Source organism: Pleurodeles waltl, chromosome 3_2 (assembly GCF_031143425.1).
Source record: "Pleurodeles waltl isolate 20211129_DDA chromosome 3_2, aPleWal1.hap1.20221129, whole genome shotgun sequence".
Taxonomy (NCBI): Eukaryota; Metazoa; Chordata; class Amphibia; order Caudata; family Salamandridae; genus Pleurodeles; species Pleurodeles waltl.
The window spans coordinates 156,842,023-156,856,906 of record NC_090441.1 but is presented as its reverse complement, the minus strand read 5'-3'; the positions used below and the strand labels follow the sequence as shown (position 1 = coordinate 156,856,906).

The 14,884-nt window shown below is 44.9% G+C and overlaps 1 protein-coding gene across 1 annotated transcript in view; it reads left to right on the top strand.

Annotated features, from left to right (window-relative positions):
• Nucleotides 1–11,873, top strand: part of LOC138286616 (peroxisomal trans-2-enoyl-CoA reductase-like) — a 168,671-nt gene extending 156,798 nt beyond the window's left edge. The window contains exon 8 of the mRNA XM_069227046.1: nucleotides 3,969–11,873. Coding sequence (XP_069083147.1) covers nucleotides 3,969–4,057 — 89 coding nt within the window. The 3' untranslated portion in view covers nucleotides 4,058–11,873. The remainder of the gene's footprint in view (nucleotides 1–3,968) is intronic.
• Nucleotides 11,874–14,884: the final 3,011 nt, after the last annotated feature.

The window sequence follows — 14,884 nt, the reverse complement described above, 5'->3', positions numbered from 1 at the left end:
CTGCAACTAGAATGTCTCTACCAGATAAGGTGTTATGGAAGGTAGGTAACTTGTTTTTTTTGTCTCGAGTGGAGCTCCGGCCTCCTACACACCTTTCAGCCACATCCACTGCTGCCCAGAGTTCTCAAGAAGACCAGGAGTGACCTTGCTCAAGTCATTCTTGTGGCTCCAGATTGGGCACTGAGAGTCTGGTATCCTAAGCTGTTGAGTGTGAGCATGAGTCCTCCGATCAGGCTGCCTCTTTGGGAAGATCTTCGGTCACAGCAACAGGGCAGGATTCTGCACCCAGATCTGAAAACTCTTCGCCTTCATGCATGGAGATTGAGCGGCGACAGTTGACAGCTTTTGACTTTCCACCCAAAGTCTGCACTGTTATCCTGACAGCCAGGAATCCCTTCACCACGACAGAGTATGCCTGGCAGTGGAGCAAGTTCAGGGCATGGTGTACAGATAAACATGTTGTCCATCTAGCTGCATCCATTTCCCTTGTTCTTTTGTTTATTCTTACCTTAGTCCACTTAGCCCATCAGGGTTCTTCTAGGCACATTAAAAGGTTATCTTTCTGCCATCTCTGTAAATCCCCTATTGTACATAGGTTTCTGAAATGTCTCCTACATATGTTCCCACCAGCATCTTTCATTATGTCACAGTGGGACCTCATCCTAGTTCTCACATTTTTGATGTGTGTTCCCTTCAAGCCACTACATAGCTGCCCACTCATGAGTCTCACTATAAAAACTGCCTTCCTAGTGACGATAACATCTGCCTGAAGGGTCAGTGAGTTAGACACTGTCAGCGCATCCTCTGTACCTTTAACATCGACCCAGACAAACTGGTTCTTTGGACTAGAGCATCCTTTATACCGAAGGTGGTACCTCCCTTTCACGCAGGCCAATTCATCACTTGGCCTACATTTTGCGCTCCGCTTCACTCCTAAAGAAGGCTGTATCCAAAAGAGCGTAGTCGCTCTACCTCTACCGCACAAAAGGTTTTGGGTGAATGATCAACGCTTCGTGGAGTACGTCTGAGCAAAGAAAGGTAAGGCGGTGCAGAAACTGACCATCTCACGATGGATAGTGCTCTGCATGAAGATCTACTACGCACTGGGCAAAAAGAAACCTCTTGAAGGCTTGCAAATTCATTCCACCAGTCAAGACTTGAACCTCTGCATTAGCTTGCGGAGTTACTGTCGTGGATGTCTGTCAGCCAGTAATATGTGGCTCCGTGCTTATATTTACAAAGCACTGCTGCCTGGACTGTTTGGTCCAGAGTGACTGTCACTTTGCCTGTTCGGTCCTATAGGAATTTTTAGTCTAATCTGTATCGCAGCCCCACCTCTGGGGAGGTATTGCTTATCTATTCTAAGGTAAGGAATCTGCTCCTAGAAATCTCTATCAGATGAACAAGTTACTAACGCCCTATCTGGTAGAGAGACTAGCCGCAGATTCCTTACCGACCCACACATCCTCCGTGCTGTGCGAAAGGATTTTGGAGTTTAAAACCGCTTCCCTTTTAAGGGCCCTAGTTTAATGCACCAGTGTTCAGTCTTCTTCGGGGCTCTGTGCTTCTGGAGTGGAAAGTTGTGAAAAGAAACTGAAATCAGCGCACTGGGGTGGCGCCTATATAGGCACAGTGCACATCACTATGCGGAGCCAAAAAATGCCACCTACCGGCGCACAAGTGTACTGCTCACCAAAATGTTCTGGATTTAGTCTCAGGTATTCCAAGGTAAAAAAAGAAAAAACCTGCAGCTGGGCAGTAGCAGGTGTCGATAAACTGCTTATGCTGCAGAAAATGCATTTGATAGTTAAAGATCACAGGACATGTTCTCAGAGATGGGGGCAACAAGTGGGTTCCTCCTCACCCACTTGGATACGCTAGGGTCCTAAAACTGCTCCATTGTCACATGGTAGTCATAATTAACACAGCTATCTGGTACCTAATTGTGGTATTGAAAGGGAAATCGTTGTTCTTTGTAGATAATGCAGATTTCTTTTAAGTCGTATGTGTCTGGTAGTGCTCTATGGGCAGGATTATATGGTATGACGGGAATTTAACATTGCAACTGTTATGGACCTTAATAGATTATCCCCAATGGCTGTTGTCAAATCGACAATAGTTAATGGTTACTGTGTTTTTTTTTTTCTTTTCATGCTGGTGTTTTTGGCAGCGAAAACATTCTGTGATCAAACAGTTCTACTCCTGATAGTAAAATATTGCTCACAATCCACTTGAAGTCTAAAACAAAATAAATTATTACCGCAACTCGACGAGACAGAGCTTTACTTCAGCAAGCAATCATGCTAACTGCTCTCCAAATTTCCCCAACTTTTCCTTCATATACGCATTTGAAGCAGCATACACGTGACAGAAACCAAAAGATTAGATAGCCGTACAACAGGTGCCTGGGTTTCTCATGAAAAGAACAAAAAAGAGCCTTGAAAAGAGGTGCAACAGAGATGTCGTGCCAGCTTAAGTGAGAACCACTGCTTCCTAGTGCTAGACATGGAAACAAGGCTGGATACATTGGAAGGGATAGAACTCAAGTACAATAGTTTAACATGGACATACAAAATGGCTACCGGTTATTCAGCATGGATGTTCTCAAATGTATTAATGACATCATTAGAAAACCACTAAGTGAGTTAACCCTCCTGTGCACTTTGATAGTTCTGAATAATCATATACTATACTACTCTTATTAGAGTTGGGTGCAGTCATTTGCACCATAGATCTTCACAGGCTTTTCAGACCATAATCTGATGGACATGGTCTTCTCATACCTGGTGACTAAGAGCCCTACTATCTGAAGGTCTAATCTGGAAGTGGAATGTGACATAGTATTACTGGCCGCCTTAGCCAGTGAGATTCGTCATTCTCATACTAGTATTACTCTGACTATCTTGTGACTTGCTAGGGAGTTGTTACCAGTTTAAAAAACATTATAGCAGATCAATCTCCTATATGATCCTCCAAGAATAAAACAGCTTTGGGTAAACTAGATTACAAAAAAGATATGCTTGCTGAAATAGCCAATAGGGAAGTCTATTTTAAATGCCAAACATCATATTTTCTTTTCCAGGTCCAACAAAGATAGCAATAAAAGAAGTCTTTTGTGACCTTAGTGTCTGTCTCAAAGCATAGAATTTATTTTCATGTACAGTATAATAATTAGAATAATCATAATCTATTGTGTTGAACTAAGTGAACTCTGGTGTTTTTCCTAAACAAGAATTGGGGCTGTAAACAAGGATACTTTTAGCATAGACTAAGTAATTTCATTTAGATGACGGGTTAAGTTGATTACCTAGTAGTGCCTGAAAATGTGAGCAGTGGCTTTCATCTTGGAGAGAGTGAGGTATGCACCCCACTTGTTTTTTTTTTTGTTTTTTTTAAATACAAACCAGAATCACATCTATATGGTTTGAATTCATAGTCTTATGGTGAACAGTGACTGTGGAGAAGGTTATCCTAGCACAAGAGAATTGGTTTAAATATTTTTTGTTCGCTTGCAGCTATCTGATGGTAATGTTAATGATGTGGCTGAGTAGATGCCAACTCTGCTACTATGGATGTGTTTCTGTGTATGGTTGGGCTGTACATTTGGTTGGTCTTGTCTTGTAATGAATTTTCCCCAGTGTTTTCTATCTAAATCTAGATAGATAAAGTTGAAAGAAATTAGAAAAACTTGTACTTCATCCATCCATATGCTTTGTTTAGATGCCAAATTTGAGATCCACAAATATGTAAACCCACGACACTGGCGAGATATGATCTCCATGACAACTTTGGAGCTTGTACACCAATTTGCTAAGGTCCTGCTTCTGGAGCACTTTAAAAAGGAACTTAAAGCTGCCTTTAATGGAGACATTGTGCCCTGATCTCGATGCACTAAGAGACCATTATGTTTGAGATTTGTCATAAATTCTCTTTAATTATTAATACTTTTCTTTTGATCTTTTCCACAGACCATGCAAACTGGCCTCCTGCCCCAGAAGGAGACAATGCAAAGGCTCTGGAGAAGCTGTTATCTGACAAGCCTCCATCTAAACTCTGATTACATTGAATCCCTTTGAAGTGCACTAGGAGTCTTGGAAGAAGTGCCATCACTGGGACTTCCCTATTCGTATTGTAATTTCTTACTGATTGGAACTTATGTCTCTACATCCTGAGTGATGGAAATTAATGTTATGAATATAATTAACATATATTGATTGCCATCTTGCTGACAAATCACTCGTGTGGGCACAATGTGTGGTTAGAGAGGTCTTGAGGTTCCACAGCTCATTAATATTTCAAGGGTTGCGAAGTCCTTTACTAATGCACTTGTCCTAAATGGATTCATCATGCACTGTCTTATCGCTGCATTTGATTTCATTGCTACATGCTGCTCATTCTCTTTTGCTCTAAAATTTCTTTGATATTCTGGATGAGAAGGTCTACTCTTCACTTACTGTTAGCCCGGATTTGTCATTAGCCCAGATTAGGAGCTAGCCGGCCTCCTTACCTGGAGATAATTTCCACTATAGCACACAGGGAAGAGCAGTGGTCTAGGAGGGACTGTGGGGATGCTTGGGAAGGAGTTGGGTGTTGATTACTGGCACTGCTTGGGCTGCTGACCATCTGTCCCTCCCTTCCTCACAAAGGCATCTTGGGTTGGGGGGAGTGGGGTGCGAAGGCACATGCAATGTTCTAAGGATGGTGCTAAATAAGAAATGAATTATCACTGTGCAGGATCTCCACACAGAAGCTGGAATCTTAGTCTCTGTAAGGATTTTAATCTCACCTTGTGATAGTCTGTCTTCATTGGGTGGTTGTGTGAAGATAGCAGCATCTTGGGGGACACAGAGGCAACATGTAAGTTGGCAGTAAGTCAGTGACCACATGCTGCTGCGATGACTGATGGGTAATACAGAATCCATCTTTTATGCAGTGGTGGTGCATCACTGTTAGGTCAACCAATGGCTTGTAAGGCCCTTAACTCTTGGATGCAGTGCGGTCCCCAATGGAAGAAATATTGGTTGTTGTGCAAAGATCTAACTTAAGTGTTCAGTGGTTCATAAATATAGTACATTGAGAGCAGTAGAAGCAGATTCTTTTACATTGTTGTAAGTGAGGCACACTGCAACCAGATAAGGCATAAAGGTCCCTTTTTTATGAATGTGTCTTCATCGGTTCATCATTTACAGCATACCACCATGTTTCATCTTGTCTTTACCTCTTGATTAGTGTTGTACTGTGAAAAAAGAGACATAATGCACATTTTTGCAAATTTCTTCCCACAAACCTTGTGCTTGTGGTAATGAGACACTGTGCAGTGATTTGGCATGCCTGTGCCACTGTTGAGATACAATTGCATCACACATGATGATTTGACCACATATTTCTAAATGTGCCCAAAAGATTGTACTTGGGTGCCTTATTGTTTGTCACCGGATGCTTGAAGTAATATGTTGTTTTTGGTTAGAAATGTAGTAGCATTTGTTGACTGAGTCATTACAAAGCAACACAATAAAACGCAAAGCTAAATATCATAACAAAGACATTACAAGGCACTCTACAGTAACCAAAGTACGTCAAAATAATACAAAAACACCAAGTCACAAAAAACAAAACATATCCCCACTACAACAGAAAGCAATATAACAGATGTGTCTAAATATTCTTGTCACACATTACTACCCACATAGTCTATCGTAATGCACCAGTAAAAGGTATTAGCACTGAGTATGATCTTAGTTAACACTAAGGGTGTGCATCAGAAGCAGTCAAAAATGTTTAGTATCCTGGTACCATGTTTCTAACAAAGTGGAAAGTCCATAGTCTGGTTCAGGGCATTACAGCCTTGAGAAGCAAAATTCAGTTCTGAAATTTAGTTAAAAACATGTTTAGACAAATGTATGAATTTCTAAAAACCAGCGGACAGTTCTGAGGCGTCCTTCAGTCCACATTGTTGTAGTATGTGTCAGAGAAATATATTATTGTAAAGGTTTTCAGCACTCTAGCATTCTGAAGTCATCTGTTAATGTATATGTGTTTGACTAACCTGGAAATAACAATCGAGCATAACAGTGTCGGATGTTAGTGCCTAAAATCACTTTATTTTGTATATGTCACCTTTACTAATTTTCCGTAGTTGTTGAGCTAAAATTTCTTGATTAGACGCTTCTTTCACCATAGTTTCTAGCCCATACATACCACTGTAGGTAACCCTGCACACTGCTCTTGGATTTTAGCACCTATTCAACCTAAAGGTTAAAGGAACATTATACATTAGTTGTAGTGTCAGTCACTTTGGTCTGGTTAGATATGTATGGAAGGTGATGACCTGGCATATTAAGGTGTGGTACTGTACTGTCTTCTTCAATAACAATTTTGTACAAGAGTATGGCTCTGTGTATCTAATAGAGACTTCTAGTTGCAGATTCCTTACCTTAGAATTCTGTGAGGCCATGCGCCTTATTTTTGGGCAGGCCAACCCCTGATACAGTGCTTTCGGTCCCAAGGGGTTTGGTAGGGGGACCTTCGGGTTCCGCGCCGGTGGTTTCGGCCACCGAGGTCGCCTCCGGATCCGCTCTTGGATCTACACCAGCGCAGGTCGTACCATTGAGACCTTTCCCGGCACCGGTTTGGTTGTTGATGTTCCTGACGTCGGTGGTGCCCACCATCAACGTCAACCCGATCCTCATCCCCGACGACTCTGAGTCAGACTGGCATCGGCCAACTCCATCTTTGATGGGGCCTATTCACCCCTGGTCGGATTCTGACTCTTTTCCTTATGGGTACGAACTCGGGGAAGGATTGGAGAGGTCCCTGGACCCTTATGAGTACCATGATGACCCTAATTTGGACTGGGCACAGGAGTTGGGCAAGGCCAGTGGCCTGGACACCTCTCCAGATGCTGGCATGATATCTCCTCCTACCGTGGCTACGACAGAGGGAGCAACTTATTCTATGATGGTCAGTAGGGTGGCTGAGGTCCTTGGCCTTGAGCTGCCTACTGTTCAGGTCAGATCAAATCTCCTGACGGCAGTGCTTTAGCCAGGGGCTTCCACATGTGAGCCTCTTCTGCCATTCAATTAAGTCCTCACCGATGTCCTATTGGGTACTTGGTCCAGACCCAACACAGAGGCTCCTGTGAACAAGATTATCGCACGCTGCCATCGGCCTGCCCCGAACCGCCCTAAATTCCTGTCCCAACACCTCATGTTCGAGAGCCTAGTCCTCCAGACATCCTCTTCCTCTGGCGTATTCCCTTCCGCACCCCCTGATAGGGAGTCTAAAAGTCTGGAACAATTTGGGAAGAAGTTTTCTTCCTCCAGTCTCTCGTTGAGGTCTGTGAACACTGCATGCTTTTTGGGCCGCCATACCCACTCTCTGTGGGATACGGTCCCGCAGGTTCTGCCGCAGATACCGGAGGAGGCCCTTGCTATTGTCTCCCAAGCTGTCACCGATGGGAGAGATGTGGTAAAGTTCACGATCAGATGTGGGCTGGACATGACCGACTCTCTAGGTAGATCTGTTGCAACTTGAGGCACCATGCCTGGTTGCGTAAATCTGTTTTTTGGGGGGATGTCCAACAGACTCTTATGGACATGCCCTTTGATTGTTCCCGTCTCTTAGGAGACAAGGCGGAATCTGCTTTGAAGAGGTTCAAGGACTCCCGGGCTATGGCTCGGTTCCTCGGCCTTTCCACTGCCCCTCGCCCCCAACAGTCTGCCTTTCGCCTCTTTCATGGCCACGGAAGGGGCTCACTGTTGCGTCCCTATCCCAGCCACTGTGCCACCCATGCTTTTAAGCCGCTGCGTGGCTGGGGATGCGGAATCCCATGGGGGCATGGGACAGGGAACCAGAGGTCTGCCCAGTCCACACTTACCCCCGCTGCAACCTCCAAACCCTCCTAGTCCGGTCCCCTCACTCCGGTCCAGTTGGCGGCAGGATTCGCCATCACCTGCCCCACTGGGAATCCATCACTACAGACAGGTGGGTTTTGCAGATCATTCGAAGGGGCTACTCCCTCCCCTTCGAATCTACCCCACCAGTCATACCTCCATCAATCAGCCATATTCTGGAGGATCATTTGGCACTTCTCTGCCAGGAAGCAGCGGCTCTCTTGGCCAAGGGAGCCATAGAGAAGGTCCCTGCACCAGACGTAGGTCGTGGTTATTATTCCTGCTACTTTCTGGTGCCCAAAAAAAGACAAGGGCTTACGTCACATCCTAGACCTTCGGGACCTCAATCTCTTTCTCAAGAAGAAATAATTCAAAATGCTCACCCTAGCTTAGGTCCTGTCTGCCTTGGACCCAGGAGACTGGATGGTAGCGTTGGACTTGCAGGATGCTTATTTCCACATTACTATCCTGCCTGCCCACAGACATTACCTACGATTCGTGGTAGGTCACAAGCACTTTCAATTTACCATGCTTCCCTTTGGCCTTACACAAAAGTGATGGCGGTGGTTGCAGCTTATCTGCGCAGGTTGGGGAGTTCAGTCTTCCCCTACCTCAATGACTGGCTGTTGAAGACGGACTCAGCCCAGAAAGTAGTCTCCCCCTTCAGACTTCGGTGAACCTCCTGCACACGTTTTGGTTCACTATAAATGTGCCGAAGTCACACTTGACTCCCTTTCAGAAGCTCCCTTTCATCTGAATCAGTTCTGGACACTGCAGTTTCGGGCCTAGCCTCCCGAAAAGCGAGTCCAAGATATTCAGGGTATGATTCCAATCTTTCAGCCTCTGTCTTGGGTTTCAGGGAGACGGACTCTGAGGCTGCGGAGCCTCATGGCCTCCTGCATCCTTCTAGTGACACATGCCAGGTGGCATATGCGGACTCTGCAGTGGGACTTGGAAGTTCCAGTGGGTGCAGCATCAGGGAAATCTCTTCTACATTGTCCAGATCTTAGAGGGGAGTGTGAAAGACCTGTAGTGGTGGCTTTCAAATCTGCATTGTGTCTACGAAAGATCCTGTCCCTTCCCCAGCCAGATCTATCAATAGTGACAGATGTGTCACTTCTGGGATGGGGTGGCCACATGAGAAAGGCAGAGATCAGAGGCCTCTGGTCTCCGGCGGAGTCTGGGCTCCATGTCAATCTTTGGGAGCTCTAGGCGATCAGGCTTGCATGTCTTCGCTCTCTCAAAGGGAAAGTAGTGCAAGTGTTCACGGACAACACTTCCGCCATGTGGCACTGCAACAAAAAGGGGGGAGTAGGGTCCTGGACCCTTTGTCAGGAAGCACTACGTTTCTGGACATGGCTGGAACATCAGGACATTACCCTGGTGCTTCAACACCTGGCGGGCTCTCTCAACGCAAGAGCAGACAAACTCAGCCGTCTATGCTTAGCCAATCACAAATGGTGTCTCCATCCAGAGATGGCACAAGGTATCTTTCAGCACGTTACCTGATCAGCCTTCACTCTTTAAGTCTCCTATTGTCAATCGATTCCTTAAAGGTCTCACCCATTTGTTTCATCCCACTCCATATATAATGCCTCAGTGGGACCTCAATCTTGTCCTTACTTTCTTAATGTGTACTACATTTGAACTGATGCACAATTGTCTATTATGGCTCCTTAATTTCAAGACTGTTTTTTTGTTGTTGCCATCACTTCTGCTTGCAGAATGAGTGAGCTTTAGGCATTTTCTTCAAAGCCCCCATAGTTGTCTGTGCACCTTGACAAGTGGTGTTGCGCACTAAGGTTTCCTTCCTTCCTAGGTCACACCTTTTCATGTAGGCCAGTCCATCACCTTGCCTACTTTTTACACGTCTCCATATCCTTCTCAAGAGGAGGAGGTGCTCCACTGTCTGGACCCAAAAAGAGCATTGGCGTTCTGTCTAAATTGTACTAAAGAATTCTGGGTGGATGATCAACTCTTTGTTGGTTATGTGGGTGCGAAGAAAGGGAAAGCGTGCACAAATGTACCATCTCTCGATGGGTACTTCTTTGCATCAAGATGTGCTATGCTCTGGCCAAGAAGCTACCCCCTTAGAGCTTGTGTGCTCATTCCACCAGAGCAACTGCTGCTTCCACTGTGTGAGCACACGGAGTTCCTGTCCTGGATATCTGTCAGGCAGCTACGTGGGCATCCTTGCACACGTTTTCTAAACATTACTGCCTGGACAGTCAGGTCCGTCGGGACAGCTACTCTGGTCATCCGGTCCTACAGGACTTTCTAGTATGATCTTGGTTCGCAGTCCACCTCCGTGGATGGCATTGCTTAGGTATCTAGTCTAAGGTAAGGAATCTGCAACTAGAAGTGTCTATCAGATGTACAAGTTACTTACCTTCGGTAACGATATATCTGGAAGAGACATATTCATAGCTTGTAAATTAAAGTGAATTTCGAAAGAATGATGTTTGTCATGACCTTTTTTTTATTAAAAAATTCTATCTCTTATGGTCTGATTTGAGTAGTAATATGGTTACTCTTACTAAAGTTAAATTGTAATGTTATTTATGAAGACTTGTGATGTTTTCTTTTTAGAATACAGTTAATATACAATGGTGTAGTTCAATGGTCAAAATATTTGTCTTATTTTTGTTCCCTTTCATTGATTTTGCAATGGTTTCTTGTTACTGTGCGACATGCCTTTGTGGGAACTGCAATGGGGTTTTACTTCCGGTTTCAGTTTTGCAAAAGGTCCACAAAACCGCAGAAAATACAAAATAGTTGAGCTAAATATCAGGCCATTTGTTTTTAAGTTTGGACCTAAGGTTTCACTGAGTGGGTGAAATGAAATGCTTCCATTGAGTGGTTATGTGAGGGAAAAGGCCTCGGTTTTAACCTTTGCAGTTCCGTAAAAGCATTGCAAGACTTCTGTAATAATGCCGTGAATTAGGGAGAGATGTGTTTTGTATGAACGACTTCTTTTTATTCTAGATTGTTTCAAGAAAGACTCCTTTTTATTGGTGATTGCTTCAAGAGCTTTTCTTCCTGTTTCTTAATGAACATTCTATACTTTGTTTTTATGTTTTGTGATTGTGCGAAAATATTGCGATAACAATACCGCTAACATGAGACAGGCAAGAAAGAATTCTGATTGGTTGAAATCATAGTCTCCTTCATTGAGATGAAGTACCCACCCTTTGAATTAATTTGGGATTAGCACTTATCTGATATCAGTGGGACAACTCATTCCTGCCTTTTCTAGAAGAGGATTGTGATATATATATTTTTTTTTAATGTAAAAGGGAATTTAAGAATGGTATCAGGAGACAAGCAAGCGCCTAGTGAGAAGAAAGATTTTGATCTGGTGGAGAAAGAAGAGGAGCCACAAGCAATGAAAAATCTGTGATTTGTTTTTGTTTTTCATTCCTCTCTGGGGGAAAGAAAGTTGTTGCAAAGCGTGTGCAACATCAAAAAAGAAATTGTCCAGTGGAGCCAATAAATAATATCCTCACAGAATTGCTGGAATGGGGGAAGCAAATGCGCACCATCCACCTACTTCAACTTCTAAGAGCTGAAATGTAGCACAATTCAGCAGAAACCTCAACTTCCACAGCTTGCATGCGGTTGAAATTGGAGACAGTGTTCATATCTACATTGACAATTTACAAACATGGCAGCTTACTGTTGCAGATTCTGCATCATTGTACTTGGAGAACAGTACACTGCTACTAGTTTAAAATTGGTGACTGCACACATATACACCAGTTAATTTTCTTTTGGACTGCTTGTTGTTACGTTTAAATTTCCTTTAAAAAAATCTACAAATCAAACAAAAAAGTAAACATTATTAGAAAAGTTCTTATTAGAAGCACCTTCGCAGGTTTAAAAATAGAAAAACCTAATTGTTTGCCATGTAGTTGTCTTTGTTCCTATATAAGGAATCTGCTTCAGCAGTCTATTCTTTATAATAAAAGCTAAGTCTATTTTTATGAGTTTATGTTATTGGTATGGGCAAAAATATTCAAGGAGTTATTTTAATGAATGTATCTTGCATGTGTAAAAAGTGGTATCAAGTGTGTTACTTTTTTATAGGGCAGTGGGATCCATCTGTTGCTCCCTGACTTTTTGAAGTTCGCTGCCCCGATCTCATTGGGACGAGGTCCAAGATGCTGGTGCTCCCTCTACTCCTTTATTTCTTCTCGGCGCTATCCATAGTGCTCCCTTGGAGCTTTTTCCGTGAGCATGGTTTGCTGCTTGAATTCTTATGCAGTGAGAGGCGACGCCGAGTCGCGCTCATCACCCTGCAACGTCTGACTGAAGGAGGTCTTTGTGGGCCGAGCTTTGGGCCAGATGTATCAAAAAAGCCTTTTGCGAATCGGTAATAGCGAATTTTAAGAAATCGCTGTTTCTGATTCGTAAAATGATATGTATCATATTTGAGATTTGGTACTAACGATTTCTTAAAAATCGCAAATGCTATTACCGAATCGCAAATAGTGATACAGCCCCGATTCGCACCTATGGGCCTGTAGGCCCATATTTGCATTTTTTTTGTATTTCCCAAATAGCGAATTCCTACCTGGAATTAGCAATTTTGGAAATGCAAAACTCCAGGTTGCTGGGGTCCTAAGGCCCCCTCTGCTGCACCCCAAAAGGTTTTTTTTGACATGTAAGGCGCACACATGCCAAAGGGGCGCATGTGCGTTACATGTCAATTTTAAAAATGCATTTTTAAAATATGCACATGGTTACCACCAAGTTTTACTTGGTGGTAATTGCGATTCCTTAATGCCAAATTCGCATTAAGGAATTGCTTGATACATGTGGTTTAGAAATCGCAAATAAGGATTCCTTATTTGTGATTTCTTATTTAGAGAATCGCAATTTGCGATTCTCTAAACGGGCTCGCAAATTTAAGGAATCGTTATTTTAGTGATTCCTTAAATTTGCATTGCGAATGCCTTTCATAAATACTGAAAGGCATTTTTGCATTCGCACCGTTTGCGAATGCAAAAAGGCTTGATACATCTGGCCCTTTGAGTTGTATTATGCGGCAGGGCAACTGCAGTGGCCGATTGCCTGACTACATGTTCCCACATGCCCCAGACTAGCGCCGGTTTCTTCGGTACTCTGCGACGTACCTAAATCCAATCCACTTACCTGCCCTCGCCAGGAAACACGCCAGATGATTGTGGCCCGTACATGCTGGTGCAGAGTCGTACACAGGAAGAGGCCTCGATCTCCATACTCGCCCCACTTCCGCAGCACAGCAGCACAATGCTGCCCCTGGAGAGAAGCGGCTGTTGATCAGCTGGGGGAGCTGTACCATGAGGGCTCCATGATGCCCTTTCAGGACATCATAAGCGCCTGGTACTTTCACACATCGCACCATACACTTGGCGCTGCGCTCCACTTGGAAAGCTGGCGACCATGAACCCCCCATGTCTACCATGTTGCATGTGCTTCTCGCACATGACGGGACGCGTCATGAGGTTACCATTCTGTACACAGCCGTTAACTCAATCCTGCTGGAACACTCAGTGGGGGGCACGAGCCAGGTGGGACATGGTGTTACCCCAAATCATCGCATATAAATCTTGGTCCCGTGCACTCCACTCAGTGAAAGATGTTTCCCGTAACCCCAGATTCCGATTCACACAATTAAACTACACGCCCATCTCTCCCCTCAGTGGATTAATCGCACGTACCCCACCCTGACCCCGGATTGTTCTTGGTGTGACCTACCGACACTGAATTCCAACACATTGCCCCATAAAACACCCAGTCTGGCAACCTGTCGCTGCCACAGTCAGTCAAACCAACACCCGAATCCTGTCTACTGGGGCTGCAAGCCCGAACGAAGGTCGACAGACACCTCTGTCAGGTCCTCGCAGGCCTGAATAATTACAGGACACACAGCTTGTGATAGTACGTGCTCCTTTATTCCGTTCCGTTCATACACTGCCTCCCCGCCTTTTTTCCTCCTCCCTCGTCACCTCCCCTCCTCTCTCCCTGTCCAGTCCATCTTGTCTACCATGAGAGGGGTGGATACCTCTCCCCCCTCTCGGGCTCGTCTAGTGGTGTCGACTGGTACTGGTGACGACACCACGTCCCTCCCCAACGGGGGAGAGGAACAAACTAAACAGAAAACGTTCAACTTATCTGGCAACAGGTTTTCTTCGCCCGCGTGGGCTTCTTCATGGGGCGTCTCCGGCATTCAGGGTGGGGCCCTTGGAGTTGTTCAATCACCGGCATAGTTCTCGTAAAGTCGGGAAGGGCCTGGGTTATGTCTCAGCATGTATCTTCCTGTCCTGGACCGGTCCGACCCCTGGCTCCGCTCTGGTCCCTCCTTGGATGCTGTTCTGCCGGTGGGTTGGCTTGGTCCTTGCTCCGTCGTTGGATGGGCTGTACTATGTTCTGAAACGTCTCCTGTTTCTCCGCTTTATCATGGTGCCTTTCTTCGCTGTTACTGTCCAAGGTTGTGCTTCGAATGGGTGGCAGAACTTCCCTCCTGGGTGGCGGTCTTTTACTAAAACAGTGTCCCCGATTTGTATGGTCGTTTCGCAAGCTCTCCGTTTCTTGGATGCTTGTTCGTTGGTGCTGTTTCTCCTTTCTTCTGATTTGTTCGGAGGTGGTGACCTCTCTGCCCATGACGGGTGGTGTGGGATGGCGTCTGTCACCGTTCTCCCAAAACAGAGCTGGCTGGGGGTGGCTCCTGTGGTGGCTTGCGGCGTGACTGTATTCCCTTAAGAAGGTATATATTGCTCGTTCCGGGTTCTCCCCTTCTGCTACTGCTATGCGAATGATCTTGTTGAGTGTTTTTACAAACCTCTCCACTTCTCCATTCGCTTGTGGCCATCGCGGTGTGACTTTCCGGTGTCTGGTGTTTGTAGATGTTAAGAATTCTGCCCATTCGTGGCCATTGAAAGGGGGCCCGTTGTCGGTGCGCACCTCTCCGAAGAGTCCATGGGTGGCCATCATTTTTTCGATTTTTTGGA